A 16,618-nucleotide genomic window follows, 5' to 3' on the forward strand; every position below is an offset into this window, starting at 1 on the left:
ATAATTAAAAATAAATAAATTAACTAAAAGGACACGTCTACTAATTAATGAATTAATGATTAAAACCTTTTATTTTGTAATTAGGACATTAGCCACTGTGTTTATTAAAAAAGTTTACTGTAGTTACTATGACATTTTTGTGGAAACATTTTGCAGTCCGTAAGAAGATTGTGAGGGTTTACACCTATTATTACTGTTCATATGTCAAACATCACACAGATCAACACAATTCAGAATGACATTTTTATTTTTGAGGATTTAGCAGGAGTCTCCATCCAATAATAAAAGGTATTATTACAGTGACAAGAAGCAAGAGTTTCATAAATAAGCATGTCAGGGCAAAAAACAACACAGTTACATGTCAGAGGATGGTTCACAGGATTATGTAAACATTAATGATGCTTATCATTAATGAAACAATGACCGAATTGTGATTTTAAAAACAGAAAGGTTTGAACAATGTTTGTTGAGCTCTGGAAGCTCAGTCATTTTAATGACACATGCATACATACACATACACATGCATACATGACCAGCAAGAAACAAAATAGGTGTCCATGTGACTGATACCAAAGGCAAAAAATGTTATGGTATGCAGTATGTTTGAAAGTCTAAACAATTGCAATCACTTTAAAGCATTTAAATCAAGGAATTTAAAATCACAGTAAGATCATAAATCTTAACAGATTAGCGTAGGGCTTGTTTTGTTGTTAATGTTGGGCTAAGGGCAAAAGATGGAATCTCATTAAATCTGACGGAGCAAAACGAAACAAAATTGGAATTACAGGAAAATAAACTACATTTTGTAAATAGGCCCACATTCAAAAATGCACACCGAGCAATGTTGGTTCTAATTACAGCAATACAACGCGATAATGTTTACGTGTGTTGTAAAAAGGTTTATTTTCTTACCGGAAAATATCATTTCCGTTAGACTTTGTTGAGAAGCATGGACATGGACTTTATAGTCTTTGTGAGACAAACCCAAAATAAACGAGTACAGAACGCACCCCGCTGTTCACAAACTTCATTAGTTTCAGAGGTCAAACCCACCCCCGTACGGAACACTATGTTGCAAGTCAAATCTAGAAAATGCTTTAAGAAATGATCTTGTTCACAGGCTTTATGGACATATGCAAAAGTAAATCACCACTCAGCTCTCTGTAAACCGAATCAATATTTCACAGTAGTCTTCTGAAGCAGGATTTCTGATGTTTAGTGTTAAACAAGCCGTTGACAGACACAAGACTTCCATCACGCCATTTCAGAGCCAAACAGCAGAAGCAGCTCATGACACATGATGAAGGTGAAGACATAAACACAGAGGTCTGAGAAGACGTCACTCATTTTCCTGTAGGTGTCCATTGACCGATTGATCACTTCAGCAGGAATCCCGGACAGCAGGAGAGCAGCGGTCAACATTGTCGTCTTGGTCTTTTTGTCCACCTGATGAAGCAAATAAGACATTTTCATCTGAGCAAGGGACAGCATCATTTAAAACAAGAGAACAATGCTGGACATTTCGTTGACCAATCCACCGTCATTAACACACAAGTTAATACCACGGACATGACAAACCTTCGGAAAATATTTATGCAATCCCATGTAGCCCAGCTCAAGGGTGAGGAATGGTGCAAATATGGACTGGAAAAACAAAAGACACAGTATTCAGATAAGTGTTTGCTAAAACAAAACCTTCGGGTCTCGCCTGTGCCTCTGTAACACTCACCAAATACTGGCAAACAAAGATTCGCACGAAGACAGCAAGAGCAATGCTGCCAGCCAGTCTGAAGAAACGGAACGAGTCCAACTCCTCTACGTCTGCGCTACCATCCTCCTGAGCCGCTTTCTCATTGGCCAGCTGTCCTCTTAGCTTCATTGCATCATCAAAGCGACACAGGTACTTGTTCAAACCCCTGCGAGGAGAGCGAGAGTGTTCTTCTCCTGACAGCTCCACGCGAGGTCTCTGACGCACTCCACGAGACGCTTCATCCTCAACTGCAGCCTCGTCGCTGTCGACTCTCTCGGACGGATCAGTGTTGCTCCCAGCGGCCTCGGACACGTGTGGTGAGATGCTCTTTGGGGAGGACCAGGGCTCGTTCCTGTCCAAATCCAGATATAAACGTGGCTCCATGGGACCGGCAGCAGCTGCTTAGACACAAGAACAGAGAAAGATGCGCATGACTCTTACAATACAAACCTGTGTGTGATCTCCATGAATGTTAGTCAGATGAATAAAAGAGGATGAACCTCATTTACACAATAAGACTAGTTGTCATAGATTAATTTTCATAGGACTTTTTTTAGGGATGCTGCAACACAAAAATATGATATGTATTGTAGAGCTATATATCATCTCAAACCATTGCTAACTAGACTCTCCATAAAACTGCAGTTAACCGACAATTTAAAAAATGCGTTTTGAAACGGCCTCTGGTTAATAATGTCATAAACCTTTAACCAATCCCATCAACTCATTTGACCCCCATGGATCAATAGTTTGAAGCCTATATTTGCAAGGATGACACATAGATTGCACTGATTTGTCAGCTCTCAGTTTCAGTTTTAGCATCGTCTGAACTGCCGATGTCATGACAAATTCTGCCCCCGTGTGAATTGTTTTTCGTAAACTTTTAATATGTCATTTTAATGCTTTTATTTATAAAGGCGAATTTAGCTCGTTAGAAGCTAAAGCAGCTATGGTTAGCCATACAACAACATATAGAGAAAACAACTTTATGATCAGCCATTACAACTATGTACTAGATTGGGTCCTAAGTGGACACAATTCACATAGGGGGCAAAATTTGTCGGTTTCTTAATTCCAAGAATGCAAAGAACAGAGTTGTGTTCTCGTTGAGACCAGTCTTGCCAGGCTGCATCGGAAGACCGAACTTGGATGGATGGCCCGCAGTGAATTCTGGGACTTTAAGCAGGTTCTGTACGTGTGCCAGACAGCATTCCATGCATTCTTGATATCAAGAACACATCCGGGTACTTTCATGCGTTCTCTGTTCTTGTGTACTTGGGTATTGAAATCAGACTTTGACGGCTGATGATGATGTAGAGCGAGAACACGAGGACACAAGATTGCTGAAAAACAGCCTTTGTCATGACATTGTGTGCAGCGGAGTGGAGGCGGGGCTATTTTGAATATTCACGTGTCTGCATATTCTTAATGAAGCTAAGGTGCAGACTAGTTACATTCAAGTTATTTTAAGGCAGAAATAGAGAGAAAACTTTTAAATATGTAATTTTGATTGTCAAATATTAATTTTAAGTGATAAAATTATCTATCACAGGGGGACTTTAAGAAGGTCTCCCTTAAGGGTTGGCTTTCTTAATTCCTTTCAGGATTTTATATTAAAATGTAGCTTTTTCTTTTAGTGACATACCTATTTAGTTTATAATAATTTACAAAAGATTCAGTTGAACATTGACTTTTGTCAATTCTCTAACAAATATGAACAAAATTGTCAATATTTTGTCAACAAGCGGTTATTTAAATGTTTGTGTCATCCTTTCAATTTTGTTCAAAACAAAGCATTCTGTATTGCACCTTATTGGGAACTGAGTCTATCTTTAGGCCATTACACATTTTAATTAAGACATGTATCTTAAAGCGTTAACTGCGAAATAAAAGCCATCAGCAACATACTCGTGTGACAACTATCAAATAAAACAAGTGGGATTGTCTGGGGCCTGGTTGAACAAATTGCTATTCAAATTTAAAGCTAAACAAACCGAAAGCTTTAACTTTCTTTTAATTGTAAACAATCATTTGTCGCGTTAAGCTTTATAAGACATTCTTTATGCCGAATCGTCGATTGTCTTATATTAATTGGCACAGATGATGCGCTTGAACGCAGGCGAAGCGCAGACCGATCGACGTATGACATCATAGTACCACGAGAGCGACTCTGGAGCTTGCGCTTTCCAATCGCTCTAACCGTAGTTTGATGTCATACGCCGATCGGTCTACGCAGCACCGCATAAAGTCATATGCACCTTTTCTCTTATCGAGCCGCTGTCATTTTGAGCAAGAGGACGGCAAATACTCGATCCCTATCCACCAGTATAATAACAACTACAATACAATCCCTATCCAGTATAATAACAACTACAATGAGTATTCGGAGGAACGCACACGCGTCAGTGTCGCTGAAGCCCACGATCCTCTTCATTCGATCCTCTGAATTCAGCAGCAGTTTCCTCCTGCGGATCTCCGCGCGTCTCTGGGCGGCACTGCGAGCGCGTTTCTCCTGCTGTTCGCTGCTCTCTATCTCCTCATTTAACTCCATACCTGGCGTTAGTACTGATAGATCAGATATTAATATGGATCAGTCGACTCATCCGTTGTTGTCGGGGCGGTACCTCACGCGCAACATGATGACGTCAGACCAAACACGGGTGTCTAAAGTACGACGGAATACGTTTCAAAACAAAAGTTCAGCTCCATAGCGTAGACACAGCAAACAAACTCAGATGAATCTGTTTTATTGTAGCCTGTGATTTACACATACAATACAGTCAAGATCAGTATCGTCAGCTTATGTTTTAATAGCATAATATATAGTGAAGTATATTTTGGATATCTAGGCAAAAGAAGTGCTATAACAGTTTATCTGTTGTTAATACCAACATAATTCTCATAGTTTCCCTTTGTGTATTTGCCACAGAGCTTACGAATTTGTGCACTTTATTTAAGTGTTCAAAAACGTTTAATTTTTTTAATTAAAAAATTAAACGTTTTTGACGTCGTGTATGTGTGGGACAAGTTGCTCTTAAATCAGTGTAAATTCAGAAAAAAATGTCCTGTGAAAATATTCACAACAAATATGCCACTCCGACCTGATTAACCACATTGTGATGATTCACAAAAAAATCCTTGAAAAAAGATTAAAAAAAAAAAAAATTCAGGAGAGCTCAAGACCTTCTATTTAATGCGGTTTTAATTGTTTTTACATGCTCACATTTTTTGTTTCCTCAACAGTCAGTCATGTAACGTGTGCTAAAATAATTTCTAAAAATATATAAGTACATAAAAATCAAATTCAGTGATTTGATTATCCCAGAATTGTTTTTAAAAGAATATATTTTCTTACCGTCTTCCACAGTACTCCAGTCATAAGACCCTTTACATTGATACCCATTCATTGTAGAAAATGTGTGTAAATATTATTACAGGAGCACCTACATTCAAATATCAAATTTAAATGACAGTAAATCTGTCAAAGTTTAACACAGATGGGCTCCATTGCTGAAAAGCAGATATAAATATATTTCATGAACAGAACAAAAACTAAACAATTTTTAAAAGAACCAACCAGTTTATTTTTATATATAACATGATCTAAATAATGCTTGTTCTAAAATCAACAATCTGTTTAGTATAATATAAGTTTATCAATAGAGGTTTATATATCATGTTTAAAGGTCACAATGTTGAGCATCTGAATTTTCCCATGTCCTATTAAAATATTACATACTTACAAAGTATTTCTTTTAACAAAGGTTTTCCAACAAAATAAACTTCATTTAAGGCAAATATTGAATTTAAATTAAAACAATAATTAAAAGGAAAGAGACAAACTTTGAGTTTTAATACAACTGTATGTGAATGAATTAAGAATTGCACTGATTATCAGATGATGAAATTGCTTTCCCTAAAATGTAGTTTTTTTAGTAAAAGGCAATAAATTACAACCGACTAGACCTGTGCCGAAAAAACACAGGCAAACAGCTTCATCCAAAACATCCATGAAAATGACTTCAATAAAAACTCATCTTTCAATAATCATGACCGCATCAAGGTCAGTTTTCATGAGCGGTTTGTGTGTCCGCTCGAGTCCTGGAGAGCAAGCAACACTCCTGCACAACACTTTTAGTGTGATACAAATGATACTTTATTGTCAGGAAGTGTGACTGCTATCGTCAAGCAGTGCGCTCAAATTCACATAAATATGCGAGTATCTGATTCTAAGAAAGCTGTTAACCGCTGGAGTCATTACATCTCCTTTCTTAGGGACAAAAACACAGAGTGGGCAGTGTTTGACGTGGGATTGTGTTCAGGAGGCTCTGAAAAACGTTTCTGCTCAATACTGCTGTGGTTCTGCTTCAACACAGCTCACTTGGACACTTGCTGTTGTAGATGCAGCAGGAACTCGTAGTAAGAGAGCGCCGATTCAGTGCGATCCTCAATCATGTTCTGCATGAAATCAGCCTTCAGTTGACTCTCATCTCTGCAATCAAGACAGCATTTTGTCAATCTCAATGATCATTTTTATATAAAAAAATGATCCAAAAATCACCTCAGCGCAACGAGAGCAAATGTGGCTGAGATTTTAGCAGAAGTACATCATCGTACCCAATGCATACACCCCATTATTACAGTAATAAACGCCTGACCTGATCATACTTATTTGACTTAACCACAGTTATTGTGCACCTACAGGAAAAAAAAGCGTGATTTGTACAGTAGTTATCTAAAGCACCCCCACAACCACCATCACTTCCTGTCACATTCAATAGACATCTGTACACCGTTTTGACTTTGGTATTTTTTGTGTAAAAACTAACTAGTCTGACCAACACACACATACTTTTACACCAACTACAAAATGATATTATTGGTTATGATAAAGTTTATATTGCTAGTCTCTGAGTATTCATGTTACAACCAGATGTCTTGTTTTTGGGGCATAATGTAAGAACTATATTTATAATACATTTCTACATGCATTCATTTTAACAGACACTTTCATTGTATTTTTACTAGATTCATCAGAAAAACAGCTGAAAGAAAAAATATAATGTTTTTTGTTTTGGAAAATCGCTACTGACGAAAATAAAATCTTGACACACTTAACCTTATTCTAAAGGTACCTGTATTACTTGACCATTAAACAGACAGAAGGGGTATTTTGATTGATTTTAAGGTGTCTGACCTGATGATATGTAGTGTGGGGTAGAAGGGCCGTCGTTCCCTCAGCCAGTCAATGAATGCTCTGGTTCTGGATGATTCTGATGTGTCCAGCTCTGGAAGTTGGGTCTGTTATCACAACCCAAACACCAAATTATTAATATCCTAATGCTGAGCTTTACGTAAGGTTAAGATATATAACATGCCAATTACAACTATTAATAGACTGTATTATTGTATAGGAATTAAAATAAAAAAAAAATCATTTGTGGACTAGTCCAATTATTTTCAGGGTTAATTAAGTAAAGCCATGCATGAAGCTCAAAATGATGAAATGCAACCAAAACATTAACAAGTGTTACACACTGCAGTAAAATCTGAGCTACTCTCCAAAACTGATCCAGATCAGCAGAAGAATATTGACATTTGAGAATTGTGAACTAAATTGTTAGCAAATAATTACAGTATTTCCAAAACGTAACAGTCAGACCTAGTAATAACCGAATATACCTCACGAAAAACAGATGAATGAATAAGAACCAGTGTTCAATTCCTGATCTTATATTTGCAAAACATTTATCAAAATTCCCTCTAGAACAGTGCATTTTACCATGTTCTGAGGAATAGCAGCATAACTCTCGACTCCCAGAACTTGTGTGATGAAAGCGGGGCTGCAGTTTCTACCAATCCACAGATACATCACCTGAAAGAGAGGAGATTCAGAGACTCCATCAGAGATTTCCATCAAGAGCCGAGTCCAATTTCTGTCATTACTGTACAATGTACTCACTGTGCCGTTATCCATGAGAAACGCTGCATCCCTGCTCAGTTTCTCCACGGACAGCTGAAGCGCTCTGGGCTGAGGGATGGTGCGCTCGTCGATATTCAGAGCACCCTGAGGACGACAGTAGAAAAAAAGCCGATACTTTCTAACCAACAAACACATACATAAAAACCATGTATGCTGAAATGTAATTGTTCAGTCTTTTAGAGTAATGAATGCAGTGGCTGCGGCTGTCAACAAAAAGCAGTTGACAAATAAAGCATTAAAAGTCCATTAAAAACCGTTAAAACTCTTACCTCATCGGTCATATCATCCACCCGGTACAGCGCTGGATGTATCATGAGCATGATATACGCCAGCGGCTGGTACTTCAGCTGACACATGGCAAACACGCGCTCGTCCAGGGGGGCGCTCGTACCTGTTCGAAAGGCTTTCTGAAACAGGGAGGAAGATTGTCTATAGTCTGACCGATGTGCACATGTGACGTAATAAAATGCAGATTTCAGGCAGACGCACATGTTTGAGCAGGGCGAGGATGTAGAGAGGGAAGAGACGCAGACAGGTAGGGATCAGCAGACCGGGCTGCTGGATGGTCAGCACCGATGTGCGATAAGACGTCAACGAGTCAATGGCTGCGTTTGTCAGAGCGTCCCTAGCATCACTGAGGCTGGCCGAAACAGAGCGGTCCACGGCTGTACACGACAAGAAACGAAACGCAATTATGAGGGCATGAGACATTTTTAAGATAATATTTTTACACCATGAATTGTACCCATGCTAGCCAGAAGACAAGTGATGGCCTGAACATCAGCCCCGGCAAAGATGTCCGACAGAGAGTTGACAACGGGCAAACACAGCGTGTGCACTCGAATCCTCCTCTCTCCTGAAAGAGCACAGGGGCATGTCAACCAACATGTTAGCACGAATTAATCCTCTTTAGGTTTATAGTGTTTTAAGAGTCAGAGCTGCTCTGGACCTTTGCTGGACGTGTAGAGCAGAGCGGCCTGAAAGGAAACTGCCTGCATGTCCAGCAGGTTCTCGTCGATGGACATCTGCACGGCGAAACCAGCGTCAGGATTTACGTTGGGCAAAGACAACAGATCCGTGGAACGGACAAAGAAGTTGCCATGGAAAGTGTGTATAGACATGCCTGAAACAGAAGATTACACAACAGACACCATGAGACATAAAACCAAAAGCAAAAAGTGTTAAACACAGTTTTTGGTGGAATAGGTAGAGAGACCTTTGGTGCAGCGTATCCTCATAACAGCCTCAAAGCCGATTTTCCGTGTCAAATATCTCTTGAGATCTTTCTGGAAGCGTTCGCTCTGAGAGGGGTTGTGATGCTTGTGATAAGAGGGGTAGTAATGGACGCTGCCAGCTGAGTATCTAGATATACAACCTTCAAAAAAAAAGATTTTTCAGAACAGAATTTATTGACTACCTGTCATGGACACGCATAGAAAGATTTCTTGAAGATTTTGAAACAATAAGGACAATACCCAGGACAATTAAAAAAACTTGCTTCAAGTCACTGGGTATTTTGAATGAGAAAATAAATGTGTTTTTCAAAACACTGTGCTGTAGTTTTGCCAATCTCTAGCTCTGGGTGTGTGTGTGTCTGACTGACCTAGAGATGAAAGATCACAGTATTGTGCGCTCAGCAGAAAGAGATCCACAGCCACCTGGTGGCCGGAGCAGTCCAGAGCCAGCTTCTTATAGAAATCTGTAGCAGGAGCCAGATGCTGGACGTCCTGGAAGAGAATACAACCACATCCAATACATTAAAGAGAAATAAGCAAATACAGTGAATGCCGGTCAGTCTTACACCGTCCTCAAACACAAAAGCTGATCCAAACGTCAGTCATAGAGACGGCAGTCACAGCTGTATTTCATAATCAGTGAATACTTCTTCTCTTCATTCGCGTTCGACATATTCAGGTTTGACATGATCAATCAGTGAAAAAGTAATATTGAAACCTTGGCTGATGTTTTCTGAGCAGCCTCTTCTCTGGGCTTGAGAGCCCCTGCGCCCACAGTGGGAAGTTGAGTCTGGAAGACTGACATTCGTCCGCCGGTGGGGGACAGGAGTTTAAATGCGGACTGCAGCGCTGGGCCCAGAGCCGACTGAGTCTCCATCGTCTTACAGAACATCTGCGGCAAGCTCTTCAACAAATCCTGGACCAGCTACAACAACAAAAAAACTCAGCTACAGAAATCCAAAATGCCATCATGATGTATAGTGATATGCTGAAGGCGTGGATGTGCTCACCTCCTTGCCCTCTTTGAGATTGACTAAAAGGCAGTCTGGTGTTGGTATAAAGACATCTGAGTGACAAAAAGTTGAAAAGGTTTTAATGTTTTGCTGGGAAGGGACCGTTTGTCAGCTCTGTGTTGCATTTTTACCTTCAATGTCCGACACGATGAGCATCTGAGGTTGAGAAAGACCCTCCTGGAGGTTGTAGAAATGGACAGTGCTGTCAAACGTGATGAAACCGATTTTTGTCCTAGTATCTCCAGGGAGCCTTCATCAGAAAAACACCCAGTTACACATGCTGATTCCTGAATTCAGCCGCCGTGAACTGTGGGTAACAATGCTCACTTACACATCCAGGTTCTCCAGAAGTGTCTGGCAGACCACATCCAGATATCCGGTCTCCACTGCATTGTGAGACACGTCAAGGATGAACAGGTATACGGCTGGTTGTGGTGGTCTCAGCTGAGGACAGAGGAGCAGTAAACTAACGCACACGCTTTTGAATCATCTTCGTTATTAAGATTTTTCTTATTCAGAAGAGACAACAGTGTAACTGCTATTGACTGTAAAAGCACTTACCATGTATTCTGAGGGGGCGATGAACTCAATGGTTGCATTCTGAACCTCTGGTCTTTTATGAGGCGTTCCATATGATCTGCTGACAGGATTATACATGAACTCTTCTGGAACTGAGAGGAAGGAATGTGGCATAACCATGACATGCAAAATAAATGTTCATAAACATTATCACACTGAAAGCTTATACGCCCATAACATTCTGCATATAATTGCATAAAGTGACTCAATATATGATCAAACATGAGATATTAAAAGATCTGTTTCCATTGCGGCTCACCATCATTAACTCTGTAACACAGGTTACATTTCCATTTTCTCTGGTCCATGAAGGACACAAATGGGTTGATATATGTCCGACAAGAGCGACAGCGCACAATATTACTGGACGTCACCACAGGAAGTTGCTGATGAGAGACATGAAGAACTTTAATGATTAATTCACCTTTCCAATTATTACTTCTCACATTTCTGGTATTTCAGTATGCAAACGACGACGTTCGGAAAGTGTCCATTGAGTCAGAAAAGAAAGCGAGGGGGTCGAGTGCCAATATAAAGGGGTGATTCTCCAGATATACGTGTTTTTCTTTGTCTTTGGTGTGTTATAAGTTGCCCATGCATGTGTTAGACACACTCACAGAAAGATCTTTAAATGGGTGCAGGAGGAGGCCGAGAGGAAGCTTGGCTTTGTTCAGTAGCGCCTGTGTTTGAGGGATGCTGGTTAAAGTACTGCGGAAAACCCTGTGAAGAGGATGGAAGAAAAGAATGAGCAAACTTAGCCGTCAGCAGGTCCTTCACCAAAGCCACATGAATGAAACTCACTCTGGACTGCAGTTGAGTTTCTGCAGGTCCTGAGGCAGGCAAGGAGTTGGTACTGTGACTGTTCCTAGAGGAAGAAGATTTCGCTCCTGAAGAAGGTTGACTACCCTCAGGGCCTCTGGGGTCTCTGACTGCAGGCTTAATGCTGCTAGAGATGGGCTGAGCTGAGCCGTGCCGACAGACGGCTTGGTGTGAGAGGAAAGGAAACAAATGGTCAGGTCAGACAAACAACAGTTTTGTAGGACGGGATTGTCCACAGTACACAATGACACGGATAAGACATCTTACCTGCTGGTATGGTTGTGCTGTAGGCTGTATATACGGTGACGTCTGCATGCCTGGCATGCTCTGGTAAGAAGGGGGCTGGAGTGAGGGGTAGGCCATGCCCATCGGTCTGTTCATCTGTCCTGGTTGAGAGGAATATGATCCTGCTGGACGGCACATGCACCATCAGTTAGCATCACACTTACAGCAGAGTCTTTATCAACTACTGGATGCAGGTTGGACCAGAAACTAACTGATATTGAAATTAATATTGGTTATTATTATCAAGAAAACTACTGTTCAAATGGGACACACAAATACTGCATATGGTGTTATATACTGAGCCCAACATAAAACCAGTTTTTACTTCTCAGTGCACATCTCATCTTAGCCACATGTTCCTATTAAGATTTTCTGACTAGTTTATCTTTTTTGACTTGACGCTCAAAATAACATCTTCAGTAGCCTCTAACCAAAAACTTTTGAAGCAACATCAAAGGTCAAAGATACAGCAGCTATATGCAAACACTAATAACACTAAGCATTAAATCTCAAACATAGCCCAAAATAAAAAAAATACAGACTTGTGTCATTTGATTGAAGACAAAGTTGTGTGACAAATAGAAAGTTGTGGCGTTCTTACCGTCATTGTGGTAGGCGTGTGGTGGTGGTGGTGGTACACCGGCGGCTGGTGGAGGCGGGGTTCCTCTCATAGCTGTGGGTGGGATGCCATACGGCGGATGGGTCTGAGGTGCCAAAACATTCAGCGCAGGTGGCGCTGTTACAAATCAAACAGAAACAGACAACATAAGTAACAACATTTATTAACATTAGGGATGTAACAATTCACAATACTTTTTTTTGAGACATATTTGAAATGGACAAGTGCCCTTTTATTATATCTCAAATAGTGCACATATCTTTGTAAAATCTAAATATATTTGAAGTCAAATTACCAAACTAAACTGCAATTTTAAAACAAAAAGACTTTCTTGTACTTTTTCTAACTTGAATTTTTAAGAAATATCAGCATATCCACATTTACCAAGTTTGCAGTAAACATTAATTGCAATTCATTTTACATCTCAACGGACTTGAAACTTCACATGTTGTAATTGATTTACATTATAATCGATTACATCCTTAATTAACATTGCTGTATGTGTATGTGTTCTCTTCCATTCATCGAAACAGTATGACTGTGCTATTGTTAATGCATTTGTAAGACTATAAAGAAAGGATTGTACCAGGCATAGCAACGCTGCTCAGAGAGGAATAGGGCGGCACTGGTCCAACGGGCTGCATAGTGTTCTGGAAGACTGGAAGTGTGCTAGCTCCGCTGCTGTACGCTGATGGGCCCAGAGCAGAGCTAATGTGATTGGCCGCAGGTGGCGACGCACCCCCATAGTGCCAGCTGGGAGGCTGCTGAGGATGCTGGTAGTAGCTGTTTGGTGGGGTGGTGGAGCTCTGTGAGGCAGAAGTCAGGACGGGTCTGTGATTGGGCGATGCAGACTGATGTGGGGAGTGCTGGGACATGCCGACAGGTGAAGGCTGGTGCCGGTTGGTGTTTGGCCCAGGTGGTGTTGGGGCCTTGGCCAGCGTGCTGTTCAGGTAGGTTGGCTGTGGTGGTGCCATGTAGCCCTGATTTGAGGGGTAAAGTGAAACAGGATTCGGTGAGGGACCTAGAGAAGATAAAAAACATTAAAAAGTTGAAAAAATTGTGTCGTTAGTACAGAGCAAGCTCAATAGTTAAATCCTGTTAACCCTCTGAGCCTACACATGAAAACCCATGTTGGTACTAAAATGGAGGTAACTCATGAATTCTTTGGAATACAAACTAATGGTTGGTCTCGTTTGAAAAAAGTAAAGTAGCTGATTACTGCTAAACAAAAGAACATACACATACACAAAAAGTGATGAAGTTATGTTGTTTGTTTTTTTGTAAAAAATAAATAAAAGAGGTTTATGTTTTTCTTTGATTGAAAATACAGTAAAAAGTATGGGTCGCAAAAGGATAACAATAAATCTAAGCACACTCTTTATAAAAAATAATCAAATTAGTCTCCCTACATAAATTATAAAAAAAACACACCAAAGAAACTAGTATTCTAGAGTTTTAGACCTTTCCAATGATATATAGTTTGTCATGATTCGATTAGAAATTACATGCACAATATTGATGCAAACTTAGGGGTCCCGTGAAATAATTTCACATTCTTTAGGAATATGAATGAAGGGTCTTCATGCGGGTATAAATTATCAGCCATATCGATACATTTATTTTAGGTCTATATTTTTCCTCTGGTTAAAATTCTTCAGCTGGAGCTACACCTGCACGCTGCTCACAGTTAAAATACAGTATAGTACTTTTCTTTCACTGCTGTTAGCAAAAAATTGTTGATGTCAGTACAGTATGTAGATAAAGTATTTATGAATTTGTAAATTGTAGGAACAAAAGCATATTGTTTGAATCAAACTGCTGTCTGAATACTTTCTATCTTGAGACCTGTTAGACATGTGGCTGGCTATTAATAAAATGTTTCTGGGTTGCTCCACAAGAACATTTACAGTATAATTAGTTTATCAAAGGAGTCATATGACATGGCTAAAACGAATATTATTGTTTGTTTTTGATGTAATGCAATGTGTATACATGATTTTACACATACCGTGCATGATTGTATCTCCCCTTTGCTCCGCCTCTTTAAAAGGCACAGATTTTACAAAGCTTATGGCTCGGAAAAGCGAGGTGTGCTATGATGGTCCAGATGACCAGTGCTTAATGATTGGTCGAATACTGCAGGCATGTGACGCAAATGTAACTACTCTTACCATATTTGTGTCAGGTTCATAAGCAATTGTACTGAAAGGTATGCCCACCTTACTTGCGTATACATTTGGGCTGTCTTAGTCAAATCATACCACGAACTGACGTAGATTTGTTGGGGTGTGGTTACAAGAGTAACGAGTTATAATTTTTGCAATTTTACGTGTCCAATACATACAGGGGAAACTTATAACACCAAAGACAAACAAAAACAAGTTTTCGTGCCATATGACCCCTTTAAATAAAAAATATAAGATTAATAACAAGTGTAAAGTAGGCTTGGTACATGAAAAAAAGAGCACTTATGTTTACCTTGTTTGCAGTGAATGTTTAAAATTAAATGCAGTTGTCCACTGTTTTCCTTTTGTTTCAGTCTTGGGGAATTTAATATAAATATTTAGATACCTTATATCGTCCATTATATCGGTTTCCAATGTTAAATAATTATCGGTTATCATTCAAAATTTACATATCGGCCCATCCCTTCTTAGTAGCATTAAAAAACATTATTTATGGGAAGTAAATTAACAGTCATGTTTGACTCACCCTCTTGTCATTTCAAACCTGTATGACTTTCTTTCTTGCGCAGAACACAAAAGATATTTTGAGGAATGTTGTTCAGAGGCCCCCATTCACTTGCAGTGGTTTTGTGTCCATACAATAGAATTGAATGGGGTCCAGTGCTGGTCGGTTACAAACTTTCTTCAAAATATCTTCTTTTGTGCTCCGCGGAAGAAAGAAAGTCATACAGGTTTGAAATGACTGGAGGGTGAGTGAATGATGACAGAATTTGAACGATCACTTTAACATGTAGATGAACATATTTTACTGCGTCTGAAACGTTTCTGTCAGTAAATACATTCCATGTGTTAAAATTCACTTTAGAAATAAAGAGAGAGATAAATATTGAAACTAAGAGATCTTAAATTTTTTTGATGTTTTGGATTTCAAATCTGGCTCACCACACATTGTTTATGAACAACTGAATCCATTTATATATCTATCATTCAAAGTTCAATCACTGATTAAGAATTCAGTACATTGATACAGATCAGTTTATATGAGTCATGTCATTTGAACAGCAGTAGATGCCCCCAAAAGTAAACTACCAATGTATTACTTATTAGTGAGGAATTGTTCTAGGATAAATCCTCAAAAAGCCATTTCCCAAAAACATACTTTAATCATTAATTGATCTCTCTGAAAATGTGTCAGTAACCTGACAAATATTACTTGCACTAGTATTAATACCACTAAACTAGTGAAATCGTGTAGTTTTGGGCGAGTAGCACGTCATCGACGGTTACATTAGTTGATCATCTGTTGAAACTGATACTGAAACCCTGTCCGGACATGATTTGACTTGCTTTGTACTTTTCAACGATTAACAGCATAACTCGTTTTATTTCATTCTTATGTGGTTGCGATAGTAAAAAAAGTTAAACTACTGAATCCACTCGGGGAGCTGTCTGGCTGATAGTTAGCTGTGAACTTTACCTTTACTTTCAAAGCTTCGTTACATTACAACGCAAAAGTGTCGCATCGCGAGCTGTGTGGACGCGACGCTCAAGAGTTCAAACTCAAAAGAACTCGGCCTAAGAAACCGGTTGCGAAACACTTTAACGTTACCGAGTGTCGTGTCAACCCACAAAAGACGCGTAGAAGTGACGTTTACCACACGAATACTTTCAGATATGACAGGAGTGTGTTCAATAGAATGATATACAGTTTATTTACCGTTGGCGTACGTCCCTCCAGCGCCATTCTGTGACGCGAAGCCGCTGCTTGACATCCTGAAACGCACGCGCAGATTCACCCGACCGGTCTAAATATTAATACAACCACTTCACACGTCCTGTGTGACACTCTGACAGATGAAATAAGTGATCGGCTGTGTGTGTAATACAGGCCGCTCTCACTGGCCCATGGTTAAATCCATACCCTCCGCTCGCAATCTAGTGTTACACTCCCGATTAACCAGCACCTTCCGCTCACCGGAAGTCAAGCGCTAGCTCTAACATCGCGCATGCGCACTTGGTACACGTGGCATTTCCTGTGGAATGTCACTTTCGCCCGTACTGGAAACACATGTAGTGTTGAGTTATAGAAAAACGTTAAAGCAGTGAACGTATATTTTATGCTTATGGAATAAAAAGTGTAATGTCCTAA

At 39.7% G+C, this 16,618-nt stretch overlaps 2 protein-coding genes across 3 annotated transcripts; both read right to left on the reverse strand.

Annotated features, from left to right (window-relative positions):
* Positions 1 to 229: 229 nt before the first annotated feature.
* camlg (calcium modulating ligand) lies at positions 230 to 4,390 on the reverse strand. Its single transcript, XM_056730189.1, has 4 exons — positions 4,148 to 4,390; positions 1,730 to 2,148; positions 1,579 to 1,644; positions 230 to 1,446 (listed from the first exon to the last, which is right to left on the reverse strand). The coding sequence occupies exons 1-4, from the start codon at positions 4,299 to 4,301 to the stop codon at positions 1,255 to 1,257; spliced, it is 831 nt and encodes a 276-aa protein (XP_056586167.1). The 5' UTR covers positions 4,302 to 4,390; the 3' UTR covers positions 230 to 1,254.
* Positions 4,391 to 5,310: 920 nt separating this feature from the next.
* sec24a (SEC24 homolog A, COPII coat complex component) lies at positions 5,311 to 16,458 on the reverse strand. Of its 2 annotated transcripts, none has more exons than XM_056731580.1 (22): positions 16,187 to 16,458; positions 12,870 to 13,304; positions 12,266 to 12,400; positions 11,647 to 11,786; positions 11,362 to 11,543; positions 11,178 to 11,280; positions 10,820 to 10,946; positions 10,543 to 10,652; positions 10,313 to 10,425; positions 10,113 to 10,231; positions 9,979 to 10,034; positions 9,687 to 9,893; positions 9,337 to 9,460; positions 8,950 to 9,108; positions 8,683 to 8,856; positions 8,479 to 8,589; positions 8,223 to 8,398; positions 8,003 to 8,140; positions 7,713 to 7,817; positions 7,533 to 7,625; positions 6,948 to 7,051; positions 5,311 to 6,242 (listed from the first exon to the last, which is right to left on the reverse strand). In XM_056731580.1, exons 1-22 carry the CDS (start codon positions 16,239 to 16,241, stop codon positions 6,128 to 6,130), a joined length of 3,081 nt encoding a protein of 1,026 aa, XP_056587558.1. In that variant the 5' UTR covers positions 16,242 to 16,458; the 3' UTR covers positions 5,311 to 6,127. The 2 variants fall into 2 exon arrangements, with proteins under 2 accessions (XP_056587558.1, XP_056587557.1); XM_056731579.1 differs by having other exon boundaries at positions 11,647 to 11,789.
* Between the last annotated feature and the right edge of the window lie 160 nt (positions 16,459 to 16,618).

This window comes from Triplophysa dalaica, chromosome 19 (genome assembly GCF_015846415.1).
Source record: "Triplophysa dalaica isolate WHDGS20190420 chromosome 19, ASM1584641v1, whole genome shotgun sequence".
In the NCBI taxonomy this organism is placed as follows: domain Eukaryota; kingdom Metazoa; phylum Chordata; class Actinopteri; order Cypriniformes; family Nemacheilidae; genus Triplophysa; species Triplophysa dalaica.

Coding starts and splice junctions, on each gene's coding strand:
- camlg (XM_056730189.1), bottom strand. CDS start 4,301: ATGGAGTTAAATGAGGAGATAGAGAGCAGCGAACAGCAGGAGAAACGC. Junction 1,645..1,729: donor TCTTTGTTTGCCAGTATTTG/GTGAGTGTTACA, acceptor TTGTTTTTCCAG/TCCATATTTGCACCATTCCT. Junction 1,447..1,578: donor TGCATAAATATTTTCCGAAG/GTTTGTCATGTC, acceptor TTGCTTCATCAG/GTGGACAAAAAGACCAAGAC.
- sec24a (XM_056731579.1), bottom strand. CDS start 16,241: ATGTCAAGCAGCGGCTTCGCGTCACAGAATGGCGCTGGAGGGACGTAC. Junction 10,947..11,177: donor ACCCATTTAAAGATCTTTCT/GTGAGTGTGTCT, acceptor GTCTCTCATCAG/CAACTTCCTGTGGTGACGTC. Junction 10,035..10,112: donor CATCGTGTCGGACATTGAAG/GTAAAAATGCAA, acceptor TTTGTCACTCAG/ATGTCTTTATACCAACACCA.